The sequence below is a fragment of the Corapipo altera genome, unplaced genomic scaffold (genome assembly GCF_003945725.1).
Source record: "Corapipo altera isolate COAL_440 unplaced genomic scaffold, ASM394572v1 0, whole genome shotgun sequence".
Classification (NCBI taxonomy): domain Eukaryota; kingdom Metazoa; phylum Chordata; class Aves; order Passeriformes; family Pipridae; genus Corapipo; species Corapipo altera.
Window position 1 is genome coordinate 24,245,877 of NW_020884872.1, and position 14,939 is coordinate 24,260,815.

General features: G+C 44.2%; 2 protein-coding genes across 2 annotated transcripts in view; one reads left to right on the top strand and one right to left on the bottom strand.

The window, feature by feature from the left end:
- COL4A1 (collagen type IV alpha 1 chain) overlaps positions 1-1,914 on the bottom strand; it is a 126,547-nt gene extending 124,633 nt beyond the window's left edge. The window contains exon 1 of the mRNA XM_027639785.1: positions 1,817-1,914. Within this exon, the coding sequence (XP_027495586.1) occupies positions 1,817-1,879 (63 nt within the window). The 5' untranslated portion in view covers positions 1,880-1,914. The remainder of the gene's footprint in view (positions 1-1,816) is intronic.
- A 289-nt stretch (positions 1,915-2,203) lies between these two features.
- COL4A2 (collagen type IV alpha 2 chain) overlaps positions 2,204-14,939 on the top strand; it is a 145,523-nt gene continuing 132,787 nt past the window's right edge. Inside the window, exons 1-3 of the mRNA XM_027645734.1 lie at positions 2,204-2,231; positions 2,514-2,617; positions 2,755-2,815. Coding sequence (XP_027501535.1) covers positions 2,574-2,617; positions 2,755-2,815 — 105 coding nt within the window. The 5' untranslated portion in view covers positions 2,204-2,231; positions 2,514-2,573. The remainder of the gene's footprint in view (positions 2,232-2,513; positions 2,618-2,754; positions 2,816-14,939) is intronic.

A 14,939-nucleotide genomic window follows, 5' to 3' on the forward strand; every position in this document is an offset into this window, starting at 1 on the left:
ACACAATCAGCCATTTGCAAAAACAGGAGGGTGCTTTGCTCATGATGTGCCATGTAACCATCCAGATGCAGAGGGCACACCCACCACCAGAGCTACAAGTTTGGTTTTGAGCCAGGTAAAGGAAGAGGCAAATAAGAAGCAGATCCTGTGAGGTGGGATAATGCTTTTTATCATGCCAATGTCCTCCCTCATACAACTGGCTCAGGTGTGAAAACTACCCTCCACGGAAGTACTGGGACATTCACATGTAGGCCTGAAGGTATTCATCCTTTTTCATGGGGCATAACTGGCTCAACTACACTTAACTGAGACGCAGCTGCCATGTCTTAGGTGTCCTAAACCATCAAAGACCCACAGAGTGCCCCCAGACTCATTTCTCAGGTCTTCCACCAGAGGACTGCGTATGATCTACAGTATGATCAGATAGTATACCCCCAGTACACCCTGGGGGTGGGTGTACCTGGGCATTCCCATGTAAACCTGAACATACTGAACCCATTGAACTCTATGTTTTGTCAGCTTTCCCCATACCCAAAGGACCACAACTGCAACTATCACTCCAACCAACAGACATCAAAACTGCAACAATCAAGTCTCACTGCTGGATCCATGGGTGGTGATATCATTCCTCTCCACTGTCTACTCTTATCCTTTCTCCCTCTTTCTTTATTTCTTGTTCTTATATACTTTCTTTATACTTTTACATTGTTATACTACTATAGATAATAATAACCACATAACCAAAATGGCTAAATACCTCCTTTCCGTTGCAACCAAATTGTTCTGAAATAAGCCTGCCATATATATATTATCAACACTCAGTTAGTGTCATTTCACTCTAATCTGCCCCAAAGGATCTATTATTAACAAGAACCTCAGTTACCTTGCCTTTAGGGGCAGGTTGCAACATAACCATTAAAATTATTAAAATGTTAATACAAGATCTTACATTTATAGAAGGAAGCATGACAAAAATCCACATGCCTATGCCTAATAACAAGTTTTCTGCACCCCTGAATTTCACTAATACAGTATCAACTTAACCATATGTAAGAAAACAAGGAGACAGAAAAAGATGACCTATTTCAAATTATTATGTCAACTGCCCTTTACCTAGAGGTACAGAAGAAACTGCCAAAATACTTCAGGAGCGCCAGGAAAGAGAGTCCTTAAAATTTAAGGACAGCAAATAGTTATTATCTCAGTGATAAAATTAGCTCCCTTAGCAAAACTTTCAGACTACTTGCATGCTTTCGATTTTACAAGTCTGTGCCACAATCTGGCTCCATCGGGAAAGGTGCCAAAACTCAGCTTTAACTATTAACATTAGGATCCTTCCTGGTCTCCAGCCTGCTGCCCATCGCGGGGGTCAAAGGCAGCGCGCACGGCACTTTGAATCAAATCGACCGACACTGATTTTTTATTATCATTTCCTTTTTTTTTTTTTTTTTTTTTTTTACCGTGGAAACACAACTCGCTACTTTTAAGTCCCGTGTGGGTGCGTGCTTTATACTCCGTCCCCAGCCAGCGGCGCTCTGTGCCGAGCCGTGGGAGAGGGAGAGAGCGGCGGGGCCCGTCTCAGCCCGGACCCCGCCGCCAGCCCCTCGCGGTGCCGCCCGTTCCGCTCCGCGCCCGCGGAGGGGCAGCGGCGGGGCAGCCGGGCATCCCCGCACAGCCCACCTGGCTGCTCCGCCTTCCCGAGAGCGAGGGCCCCGCGCCGCCGCCCCGTCCCGTCCCTTCCCCGCGCCTCCCCGTGAGAGGGTCCCGCGTGGGCACCCGGTGGCGCAGCCCGAGGGAGTCGCCCCCGCGTACTCACCGCGGCGGAGACGGCGCTGAGCTCGGCGCTCAGCAGCAGCCCGAAGCCCAGCCAGAGCCGCATGCTGCCGCGCACCGCTGCGCGCCGTCGGTCCCTGGGCGGCGGGGCGCCGGCGGCTCACAGTGGGGCTCCGCGGGGCCGGCCCCACATGCGCGCCTCTCCCCTCCGTCGCGGCCGCGCAGCCTGCAATGCCTCGGGGGCGAAGGACTCGCCGTAAACGATGGGCGGTGGCAGCCCCCTCTCCTCCCCCGGGCGGGGACCTCGCCCGCTCCTGTTCCCCGCTGTCCGCAGTTCCTCCTCCTCCTCCTCCCCTCCGCGGGTGGCTGGCGGGCCGGGGGGGCGCGGGCGGAGGGGGGAGGCGCCGCTTGCTCGGCGCACACGGCCGCGGCCGCCGGGAGGGCTCGGCAGCGCAGCGGTGCGGAGCGGGCGCGGGGCCGGGCGGCGGGAGGGGCGGGGAAGGGCCGGGGGCGCTGGCTCTGCTTCTGCTTCTGCCCGGCCCGTCGGGGTCCGCGCCCCCGCGGGGGGCTGCGCGGCGCGGGGAGCGGCGCAACACCCCGCTCTTCCCTGGATCGGAGCGGCCCGGCCCGGCCCGGCCCGGGCGGAGGGGCCGCTCCCTGCCCTGGCAGCGGCGGCGCTGAACCCGGAGACCTCCGGCGGGGGGAGCGGCGTTACAAGCGGGCTCTTCTCTGCCTTGTAGGGGCGACCGTCCGGCGGGAGGGAGCCCTGAGCCGAGCCCCCGGCAAGGGAAGGAGCGAAAATGGACATCTCGCAGCTTCCCAGTGCACGTATTTTCCTTTGTCAGTAAGTAATTCCGCTCGGCAGGCTTTTGGAAATAACTTTTTTAAAGTCGTATTGTCACCTTTAACTGTAGAGCGTTATCACGTGCTTGTTTTGTGCGAGCTTAAAACAATGTTGTCCTTATTCACCTTTCCCTGCAGGGATATGGGGCTTCTGTTGATCCTGATGGAAGTCGTGCTGTCAGCCGTCAGAGTGGATGCCGTAAGTAAAAGGTCTTATGACTTTTACTGAGAAGAGAGAAGGAAAAAGCAGTTTCCTTGGTACCAGAAAGTGAGGAACTGCCTTTTTCTTTGCCAGATGGCTTATCTATCGTTCTATTAAAAGAAACAACTAACAAATAATCTCTGCAAGCCTTACAGATTGCTGCCTTTAACAAAATGATGTTTAACAGAGAAGCATAATACTTCAAGTGTCAGGTTGTTTGAAGTAGTCAATTCTTAATTTTGCTCAGACTGGGTAATTTGTTAAAGCAGTAATGAAACAAACACAGCAACTTCTTTTTTTAAGAAAAGCACCAAAAATGCAGTGCAGTAGATACCAAAGAGTACCTTGGAAAAGTTAACCTGCAGAGGAAAAGTCTCACTTAAGTACAGACCTCATCTGAGGACTGTGAAGCTTATTTTTACAAGTCAAAGGCATGTTTATAAATAAACTGTTGTCTAAATGAAACTGTTAAATCCAAAAGTAGGTTTAAAGTGCTATATAGGTGGTTGTAGCTATCCACCTGAAGTGTTGAAATAAGTAGAAGTTATTAAACTCTTGCATCATTGTCACATGGATGTGAAAGAAGTGAGAGAAAACGTATTTGGAAGTGCAACATTTTCCTTTTACAAAGGTTGGTGAATTTCGTGGAAAGATTGTCATTAATGCAAGTAGGCTTTGGATCAGGCCTAAACAGAGCAGACTAACATTGGTAAGGCTTGGCTTGTGGCTGCATTCACTGGTCAGCCACAAAGTGTGGGTAAGGCTCTGTGGTCATGTACAAGTGGGACCTTGATTACATTTTTTCAAAAGCTATCCTACTTACATTTTAATCCTACTGTTTGCAACTTTATGACTTTACACTCATTATAGATATCCAATGTGGTTACATCTTTGTGGTGAGATGGCATAGTGTATTAAGGAATAGGAAACAGTAGGACTTTTGCAGCAGGTGTTGTGACACATGATAATCTTGCACTCCAGCTGCAGTTGGCATGTAGAGCTTGCCCGTCAGTCTGTGTGGATGGTTTGGTCTTTCCACAACATGTCTGAGCAAGAGCTGTCAGCCTGGGGACCCACAGCCCTTTGGAAAGGCACAGAATGAGGACCTCAAGTGTCATGTGCTACTTGTCTTTGCCACATTTAGATACAAACATTGTTCTGCTGAGTAGCGCTGAATGAATGATAAAATTACCACGTGCTATTGAAACCAGAGCAGGCTGGTGATACTGCAAATGTTTTATACCAGTAATGATATCACTGGGATTAGTTGACATGAAACAGTGGCATCTGTGGTATGACCCTCCTTTTTATGAAGTTGTGCTAGAGTGTGCGTAGCATGATACCTGAGATTTAGCTACAGCATGAACTAATTAATTCTCCTTCAAGTTCTTATTGTAGACTGCAGTCTGTGGTGGTAAAATAGAGATATATTGAAGAGGTGTTTGAGATACCTCAGTTAGTGGATTCAGTCTGGTCATGGTTGCTTGGATCTTCACATTCTGGTTTTCCCAGAGAATCTTGGAAGAGTAAATTGACCTGCTTGAAGGCCTAATTTCCCAAAAGTAACTATTCCTAAGGTTGTGGCTGCGTAGGAGATGAAACACCACAGTGAATGTGAAGGGGATAGTTTGGTCATGTTTCCATGAAAAATTGAGCTGCACTGCCACCAAATATTTGTCCTATTTTCTACCCATATGCTGCTCCCTTCCCTTGGGCAGCCCAGGTAGTAGTTGTGTGGTGAACTGAATTGGAAAATTCCTTGTTTAAACTAATCAGGACCCCAAAGGAGATGAGGGGTGAGAGCTAACTTTATCCCGGATCAGATCACCACTTGTATTCATAGAAACTTGGGCTGGCATGGGACTGGGAGCAGGCAGCTGGGTGTGGGAGGAGGATTGGGCTTACTCCTTGCAGTGACAGCTCTGGTCAAGTGTGTTTGCAAAGTAACAAAGTAGGTGTCTGTGCGAAGCAGCAGCACCCAAGTAATTGCAGGTGGGTTGCTGGCAGTCATATTCTTTATATTGTAATCCTGTTTGCCACACTGAATCTTCTCCTATTTGTTACACAGATTAACATGCTAATGTTATGAAGTGTTTTATTAGCTTGGATTTAAAAAACGTGCTATGAATTATTAGAGTCTGTGAGACCAGGTCTTAAAAGTCACAGTTCCACCTGTAATGAGAGAAGCAGAGCTCCTGAGTTTGACAGCCATATATATGTGAATGAGTTAGAGGCACTAGAGATAAGTGCTGTAGAATGAGTAAAATTGCACATAGGAAGAAACTGGAATGAGATTAAGGAGGAAACCAGGAAGGAGGGAGAGAGTAAGAGTGGAACTCAGAGAGTTTGACTGAACGTCTTGCCTGGCAGGCTGCTGCTAGCTGTTAGGGAGATGGATGTTTCTCACCAGAAAAACAAATGGGAGGAAGAAAAAGAAGGAGGATGTTTAAGATATCTGAGAACTGGGAGAGAAAATTATGTCTCTGGCAAGAAGAGAGGATGCTGGTTGCAGGCTTGAAGAACTAAGGAAGAGAAATCCCTGAAGGGAAATGCTAGGAAAGACAGCCAAATGGAGCAGATCAGGCCCCAGTTATGTTTAGCACTCTTTGGCATATGCTGGGTAGTGATGTTAAAGACCTCAAATAACTTTGGAACTGCCCTGAATTGTAGATTTGAGAATTCACATGACTTAAATAAAAGTAAGTAGTATTAACTACCTGAAGTTCAACCAGGTTTGCAGATTTCTTCTCCCTTTCTGTCCCTGCAAATACATTTAATCCAAAATATAATTCTTCTATTTTTTTCTCTTCAGAGAGAATATATCTTCTGCTAATGCTGATTTTTTTTTCTTTCATCTTTCCCAAAGCACACTTTTTCCCAAGTACTTTTGTAAGATTTGATTACTTTATTGGTGCCCCTTTAGTATATTTTTTTAAACTACTTCTAACAAAAATTACTTTTTTTCCAAGTTATATTCTGGTGGGAGCACTAGAATTCCAGAAAAAGAAGGAAATTGAGAGAGAGTAAGTTCGAATAACATTTGCAAAAATAACTGCAAATAACAGATGACAATTGTCATTTTAAAAGAGAACTAATATAAATATATAGAAAGAAAACAGAGTTGAAGTAATTCATGAGATATAATTCACTTCTGTGAGATTGTAAGGGGATATATCATGGGAAATGTCATCAAAGTGGGAGAAGCAATAATCCTTAAAAAGAGAGAGTAAAACCATCAGCAATGTATTTCTCCTATTGATTTCATAATGAAATTAGATTGCTGACATGGGCGCCTAAGTTATTGCTCACAGTTAAAATGTGTCAATGCTCTGTGGCTGTCTGACATCCAGGTTTTCCCGGATGTGTCCTGTTTTATTCCATCTGGAAATTTTTGTCTGGTTGAAACAGGAGGACTTTTTATATTAACCCAGGATTTCCAGGCTGACAGAAGCCAGGGTGGAGTAATCACTCAGCCCATCCTGCTCAGCATGTCCACTGTGAATGTACGCACTGGGATCACAGTGTGAAAAATGTGATAGGGCAGGCATACTGCCCCAATGATCTGGGAATGAGGAATCAGTCTGATGTATTGATTTCTTCTGCCCCATTACTTAGTGCATGCAAAGCAAATTCATCTCTTCCTGGAAATACCAGGCTCTGTGTGCTGCTACCAGCACCTGTGTGGTGCTTCAAAAATAGTTTTGACTAGGAGATCCCCCAAAAAGAAACATTGCAATCCTATTTTAGAACAACTTCATTTGAGGTATTTCCACACTGGCAGACATGGCTTATCTATGTCTGTTTAAGTAAGCATAGAGTTGGGCTTATCTTTGAGTAAGAGTGGTGTTCCACGAGAAAATCAGACAGAATAATGATACCCTGAAAAAAACTCCAACATTTTGGGGAGCCTCCCAGCGTATCTGATTGCTTTATTCAAAATTTCTTTGAACCCTGAAAGAATTATTGGATAGTTCAGAGAGGACTCTTTTTATGTTCGGTTATGGAGCTGTCAAGAAGGGGCAGCTCTCTTAAAGAACTATGAGAAGTCCTGAATGAAGGAGATGGCATCCAGATAGCTACATAAGGCAAAGTCCCTCATTTTCACCAATACCAACAGCCTGCCCTGGTCTGGCACTGGTGTTTCAGTGATGAGGGTCACAGTGTGTATCATATTGTATATGGGCATCAGAATGGCTACCCAAATGGGAATTTGTTTTTTTCTTTTATGAGATCTATGATTTATCCCATCAGCATCGTGTGATGCCAGGGCGACAAACACATTCACTGCAAGTACTGCATACATGGAAATGTAGTCATGTTTGATAGCTTCAAATTCCTTATTTTTGTTCCTTTTTTTTGTGATGTCTGCTCCACTCACCAGTGAGTTCCCTTAAATGTCTCTTTCCATTGTTATTCCTCGAATTCTTCCTTGAAATTCTTTTTTTGCTGTCATGTCTATGAAACTGATAGAATTCTAATTTCTTATTAATTAATCATTCTTCCTGGGAAGATTTCTTTAAGAGCCATTTCTGCTATGTCTCTGTGGACTAAATTAGAGAGTCTGATCTTTGTATACAGTCCTATCCTAACACTGATTCACATTATTCATTTAAGGACTAAAAATACATTACACTAAAAGCAATATATTGTGTCTCCCTGGAGTTAGTGATGGAGAGGAGAAGGTTCTTGCACAGGTCTGTGGTTTTTAATCTCTCAGTGCAAAGCCACACATAAATTCTTTACTCGCTTTTTCTTGTGAATAGAAGTATACTCAATGAATATCTACTATAATATATTCAAGTTTATTCTATTTTTTTGAGTTATTAAATAGCATATCATATAGTCATGTTGCATTTGGTAGAAGAAGAGACAAGAGTTCTGTCAGCCTCCCACATTTCTCAGAGTTAAAATGTTGATACTGAGAGACAAGAACCCTGACAAGGTAAACTATCATGTAATAAGATGGTCTTGTTATTTTTGTCATCTTATCCTGAAAGTAGCTGAAGCAGTTTTAGAAATTCAGTATTGCTTCTCCTTGAGCTTCTAAAGTAGGACATCTGGATTTTATTGTGTAGTTATTGCACCACAGGAAGTCTTTAAGCATTATGATACTAAACCTACCATGTATTTTTTAAATTTGCACAAAAAAATATTTATAATCCAATCATATTTGCCCTACTCCAAATGTAAAGCTGCATTGTGGCTTATTCAGTTATACTATAAGCAAACACATTTGTTATAAATGTTTTAATTCAGTAGTTCAGAGCACAGTTTATTTTAGAGGATCTTTTTTCTTTTTGCAGTATGAATTTCTTGTTTGAGACCAGACTATTCTTTATTAGTTCTTTGCTTTTGTTTTTCCAAGCCAAAAATTGGTCAAGAAGTGGAACATTCTTTGTACTGTATTATACTGATCGAAGATCTTGGGAGAGTTCAGTGCTAATTTAGTAGCTTACAGTTATGATATCTTTGCTTGCTGAAGAAGGCAGCTTATCTTCTCATGCTTTGCTTTATTTGCAATACCTCATTTTCTCCCAAGGAGTAAAAAGCACAGTGAAATTTGCAGTATTTCCTGATGTTTATCAAGTTATTTTCTTTAAAATGGCAGCAGCTAGGTGACAGCAGCCATTGACTCAGCTCACAGTGAAAGTATGTGATCTTTATCATGCAAACATTTCTGAGTGACCAAGCACCCACATTGTTGGTTTTCATGTGCCCTTTTTTGTCCATTTGGAAGCTGAGGGTGCTGATGTGAATTATGAGGGCAAGGGTAGCTCCTTGTTTTCAGACCCTAGAAACAATGCATAGCAAGGGGAAAGCTCTCACAGAGAAGTTCATGAGCAAACTTACGTCTGTGTGATTAATTTGCCCTACTTCAGCAGAATCATGTTTTTATTGCAGTTTCCCCTCTTTGACAAGTCTCAGTGTTTGACCAGGCTGCTGCATCTTCTGAACATGCCTGGTTTTGTGCTATCTTTCAGTTTCTGCCTTTGCTTTCATACTTGCCAGGAATTAATGGTGATGTGGCTATGGCTTACCCAGTGGCAGCATGGGCTGCTGCTCCATGTGAACGGGGGAGCTGGGAGGCAGGAAGCAGAGGCCAGGGTGGGGAGGTGGGCAGGACCCACGCCCTCCAGTGGGTCAGGGTCCTCCAGGTGGTCACTGTGGTCAGAGACAACCCTGGAGGGCAGAGTGGGGCATGGGACTGGAGCTGTGGCACAGGCATGGCTGACCACAGCTCAGGCCAGCACCAAGGCCCAGCATTCAGCCCAAGCTCATGAGCTGCAGGCTGGCCAAGGGGGAAGCCCCACTTCTCACAGCCCTTTTCCCACACAGCTCATTTCACACCCCTCTCAGAGCACAGCTGCACCAGGAGCTGGCCCTGCACCTGGTGGCCAGACCTGGGGCTCCCCTGGGGTTGGTTGGGGGAGCAGGCCTGATGCAGAGGCAGCCAGCAGGTCCCAGTACAGCCCAGCTGGCTGTGGACGGGCTGGGGAGCTGGAAAAGCAGATGTGTAAGTTTAAAATTCAGTGGCAATTTTAGGGAAATTACCATGCTTTAGGAGGGTCGGGACAGAATTTCAAAATTGACCGGAGCCTTCTGTGTAAATTGAAAGAGCAGCACTATTTGGCACCTCTCTCCTAGCAGAGTTCCTTAAAAAAGGGACTTTTTGTTAAGAAAACCCCCTGATGTTCACCACAGATTTACTAACAAGTTCTATTTTTATTTTAGACACAGGAGATCAGAAGAACATTTAGATCATATCAGTTACCAAGGATGCACGCTTACTGGGATATTTCAGGCATCCTATTTATTTGTAAATGATCCCAACCTTTATTTTGAAGTAGCTTTCTGAAGTTAGCAAGTGAAGATCATTCAGGCAAATAGGGCTTGGCTTATTTTTGGCAGGTCTTAGCTGCAGATACTATCCACACCTCTTCTCAGCATTGGTTGATAGAGCCAAGTGATAGATTTTTTTATTCCAACTATATTTTTTCCTTTATACTTCACCAGGCTTTTAATGATTCTTTGCTGGCCAAAATTACTTGCCTGTATAATCAGGCTGTATATAAAAAGCAAAAACTGGGCAAAGTGAAGTGTTTTGGATACAGCACATACCCTTCCGTTTGTCCTATTCTGTTTTGTTTTGTTTTTCTTGTTTTTTGTTTGTGTCATTACTGAACAACTCCCTGCCTCAAGTTTAAGTCATATCCCAAAGCACAACTCTGAGCTTGTGAATTTTTACATCTGATGGAGCTCCTGGAGCTTGCATACCACCCATTGGCAAGGGTGGCTGCCTTTCTACCCATCCTCTGGAGGCTGCAGCTCCTGGCTTGGCAGGAAGCTGACCTCTTTGCCACATATTCCACCACCACCACCCCTACCACCCCCCTTTCAGGCTTGGAAACAAACCTGCTGGTCATCAGGGGTAAAAAGAAAAGAAAAAGGAAAAAGAACAAAAAAAGGCATCTGTACAAATTGACAGTTCGCTGCCTGTACCGTATGAGTCTCCGTTCTCAGGTCCTGCCCATGCTTGCTGCGCCTTGCATTTCTGGGGAGAAGAATCAGCTCTTAAGGCAGGGACAGGAAACTGGGAAAGCTTTGCAGGCTTTCCCTGTCACAGTCACTCGTGCCTTGGTCTCGGCACAGCGTTGGCTCCTGCTGCTGTGGCTGTGAAATCCCCAGGCACACTACAAAGAGATGAGGAAAGGCATTTTTACGTTCGAGCTCCAGCCTTGCTGACCCCGTGTAATTGATGTTCAGACACCTGGTCTGAGTCTCACAGCATCCCCAACAGATGTACAGAGACCCCGGAGAGCAACTCCAGAAGGAGTGGAGCTGCTCACCAAGGCTGCTGGCGTGTCCTGGGCTGAGCCTCGGCAAAGGGAGTGGGTAGAAAGGAATGCCGCTCCCTCGCAGGGCTGGGAATAGCCGCTGGGGCCACAGAGCATGGGAAGCCTGCATATCTCCCCAAGCCAGCAGCCAGAGAAACAGTCTGCTGGAAACAGCCCAAGCGTCTCTGCATGAAACTTAAAAAATCTTAAGTCACACTAGCTGGAAGAAGGAAGTGAATGGGGAAATTTAAGCATTTTCCTTGCTGTGTGGGGCTAAGGCCAGGTTTTTACCAGGTGCTTTGCAGGTTTGTGGTAAGAATAAGTGTGAAAGAGTAAGTGCAAAGCTGCCCAAATCTTCTGTCCTCTGTATGTGCCCAAGAGGTAGCCAGCACATCTGTTATGTCTTAACTTGCGAAAGCCCACAGGCTACTTCCTCTCTGGCTGTGTCCCTTATAGTAAACCACAGAGTCCCAGGTGTATTCTCTGCCTTGTGGTCAATTGGCACAGTTTGTCCATGTCCGTAATGGTAACAGCCTTCTTAATTTCCAAAACAGGATGGCTCCTTAGAGACTGCCTGTGTTCCTTGCATTATGTTGACTCCTGCACCATGGCCAAAACTGTCTGTGCAAGCAGAGCAAGTGAGAACTTCCTAGCCCAAACAACAGGCATTCATGAGACATTTCTGACAACAAAATGATATGGATGGTCAAGCTGCAGGGCACAGGGCTGCTTAATACATCAATATAGACATGGAGCATATGTGCTTCAGGCTGTGACATTGGCTGGCTGGAAGTCAGGGCCCACTCTCATTTCTCACATGCATCAGCGTATTGAGTGGTTTTGCCTGAGTTAGGATGGAATAAAAGAACTGAGCAGCACTGTCACTCATTTGAATAGGAAATTTGTGCCAAAGAAGACCGAAACCCCTCCTGATCATTTTGATATAAGTTTTATGTGATAATTCATGGCATTAGCATGCTCTGTTTGTTGGTATCTACATCATGTAAGTAAAATAAGAGACAAAAATAGGCATGTAAGTAGGTGTAAATGGCAACAGGTCCCAAATCAAATTGCAAAAACTATTTACTAGTGCTGTTTACTACAGGCCTCAGTGTTAGGAAAAGTAGTCCTTTTTAAAGAAAGGACAGTGATTAGAGTATGTAGACATTGGCTTATGGTGGTACCTTACGTTGCAACACCTCAACTGCACTTTGATCTGCCCATGGAGAGTTTCAACACTGCAGTGCATCTTCTTCAATTACCCCACTCTCCAGAGAGATTTTCCATCTACATGGAATGGTCAGATGAGGGGAATGGCAAAAATATGCTCTTTTACCTTATAGTTTTAGGATAAAGTCAAGGATAAGTGAGTAATAGAAGGTAGTAATGGAAGACAAGGGGGTTTAATTGTCCTCATTTAATGCAAGCTGGAGTTTATCAGTTTTCAGTCACACAATGCCAGCTTCCAGTCTAGATTTCTTTCTTTTCCAGTCCTTTCCTATGGCAAGAGTTTTTATTCCTTTGGTGAATCACAGCCTTGCTGCCTTATCTATTAAGCTATTAATACTGCCTTAAAAAAAAAAAAACCACATGTCTACCACAAAATTGTCTGCATAGCTTTTGCCTCGGTCTTAGAGAAGAAGGAGAGGACATTTTGGGACTCCATCCTTTCACTGTCCCAGGGACTAAAGGGGTCAGTACCACTTTCTTCTGACTAAATAGACTTAGACTCAAAGAGAGTGAAATATGGTACTATTTCTGCACATCAAAATATCTATACCTGAATCTCTTCCAAGGAATGATTATTTAAATAAACTTATATGGCTGATCGACTGGGAAAAACCCAGAAAAAATATTTTCTCTTTAACGTTGATTTCCTTTCGTGAATTTATGCCATCAAATTGAGATCCAAATATGTTATGCCATCCATCCAATGCATGCACTGCTAACATTTATCTGATTATTTTTCTGTGTAAGAGGGGAAACTTTAAACTCTTCTTGTTGTTACTTGTTCATCATAATTGTGTTTGTGTCTTCAAGGGGATAAGATAGTAACCATTCCTTTAGAAAATGTTACCTCTGCTTTCACAACTCTGATCTCTTGTGTGAGGTTTGTATTATCCCTTAAGGACACCGTATCACATAGTCACCAGTGAGTAGATGGGTGATTATTAAGGAAGGTAGCTTGAGTCTGGTTCATAAATCATAAGGAAGATTGGGACTGTAGTCTTGAATTTGTCTGAGTAAGGAATCCTGTGAGCCCTACAGCAACAGGCTTGCATAATCCTGTGCTCCTTCATGCTTTGAACCAACTGGTCTGTTGTTTTGTTCCCAAGGAAAAACATACAGTAGTTAATATGACCAAATCATGGGCAGCCAGAAGCATCATACTGGCATGTTGGGAGCTCTTTTTGTATAGAATCCAGTTGCCATGAGGTGGACTCCGGTATTGCCAGCTGCTTTACTGGAACTATACCATCTCAAATTAGGGATGATGTAATTTCTGCTACTTCTTCAAGGTATTTAAATTTCATTCAACGTCATTTCCACATTAGTCATGTATCATTCCCTGTCATCCACAAAGCCAGTAACATGTGTAAACAGGAGAGAGGAACTGAAGTACAGTCATCATGCGTTATGAATGAGGAGTAGACCGAGATCCGCCCCGGACACGTGTTCTTAGCCTCGAGGCTACTAATCTTTCATTAGGCTTTAAAAAAAATGTTCCATTGAGACAAGGACACCTAACTTCATAAAATAGCATGATTAATTTGGGGAGATTAAAGCTCATCCTTCTCGGGAGACAAAGGGATATGAAAATGCACTTGCCAAGTAGTTTCAGTACTTACCCTGCAGACATAGTTTGTAGAGAGATTACAGTGCTGCATGCAGGTAATGGGCAATCCCGTAGTAATCCATTCATCTATGCTAAAATGTCAACTCTCCAAGCCCATTTATGTACATAAAGAAAAATGCAGGATTTTTTTCTTCAAAGAGGGACTGTCATCTCAAGATCCCTTGCTATTTGGAGCTCTTCTGTAAATAAGAATTTAATGTTTTCTTTGAGCAAAGTTCTATTCTTCAGTAGCTGAGAAGCAAGGCCTGGGACCATTTTGTTGTCTTTTTGTGGTCAGATTGACCTGAAGTTTTACAAGTATTGAGTCCATGTTGCTGAGAACACAGCTGTGTTGGGCAGGACACGTCTCAAAGATGAAGGGCTACTGCCTCACCAAGATTGTACTCTATGGTGATTTTACCACCAGCTGCTGCAAGAGAGGAGCCCCGAAGAGAAGATACGAAGACTCCCTGAAACAATGTCTCAGCCTTGGCCATATCGATCATGATCATTGGTCTAATTTGGCCTCCAATTGGGAGGCCTGGAGACACACCATCTATAACGCTGCTGATGCTTTTGAGAACGCACGCGGGATCACTCTTGAGGAGAAAAGAGAACATAGAAAGAACTGTGTCTTGTCGATACCACCTAAGGAGTCTTTCTGCTGTGTGAGATAGATGTGTCTATCTCGCATTGGCCTTTTTAGCCACCAGCGCGCTTGTAGCAAATGTGGGTAGAGTCCTTCCCAAATCTTTGTTCATGAAGCCTAGCCATGATGACCAGAAGTTGTTTGAACTGCAGAAATTTTGCTGTTTAATCTCAGAATTTCTGCTGTATCTTCCTACTTCGAAGTTTTCCTACTGTAAGAAGTGAATACTGTTTTCCTATGACATGGGAAAATGGTGAATTAAAATAAAGGAGCAAGGTTATTGCTTTCTCTTTTTTGTTGCTTTTGGATGAAAGACCAACTCAGTTTTGCCTTAGCTTCAAGAAATGTCCTTTTTTTTGGCATTTCAAAACCGAATGTAATTTTAAATAGTCTGATTAGCCTCTGCAGGACTCTAGTTGTTAATGTCAGCTGTCCCTTGCATCTTTCAAATGAACAATGTACACAAAGACTGTGCTCCAGAGCAGGAAAGATTTCTAACCTTTTGATCTGATGATCTGTTCCCAAAATCTCTGCATGTCCAAAAGCAGCAAGACAAATACCAGAAAAGTTGGAGACCTGAGGAAAGGGAAAGCTCCAGCATTTCACAAACAGAAGAAAAGAGCAGCTCCCTGAGGGGTCCAGCTGCAGCACAGAGCTCACAAACGAGCCTGTGAGAGACCTGGAAATGCTGGCTACTGTGAACTCACGTAGCTCTCCTCTTTCAAGCATGAGTGTCAGACTGTCCGTCAGCCTCCACAACAACAGAACCACACAGACTCTCTTAAAATCTGTCAGTCTTAC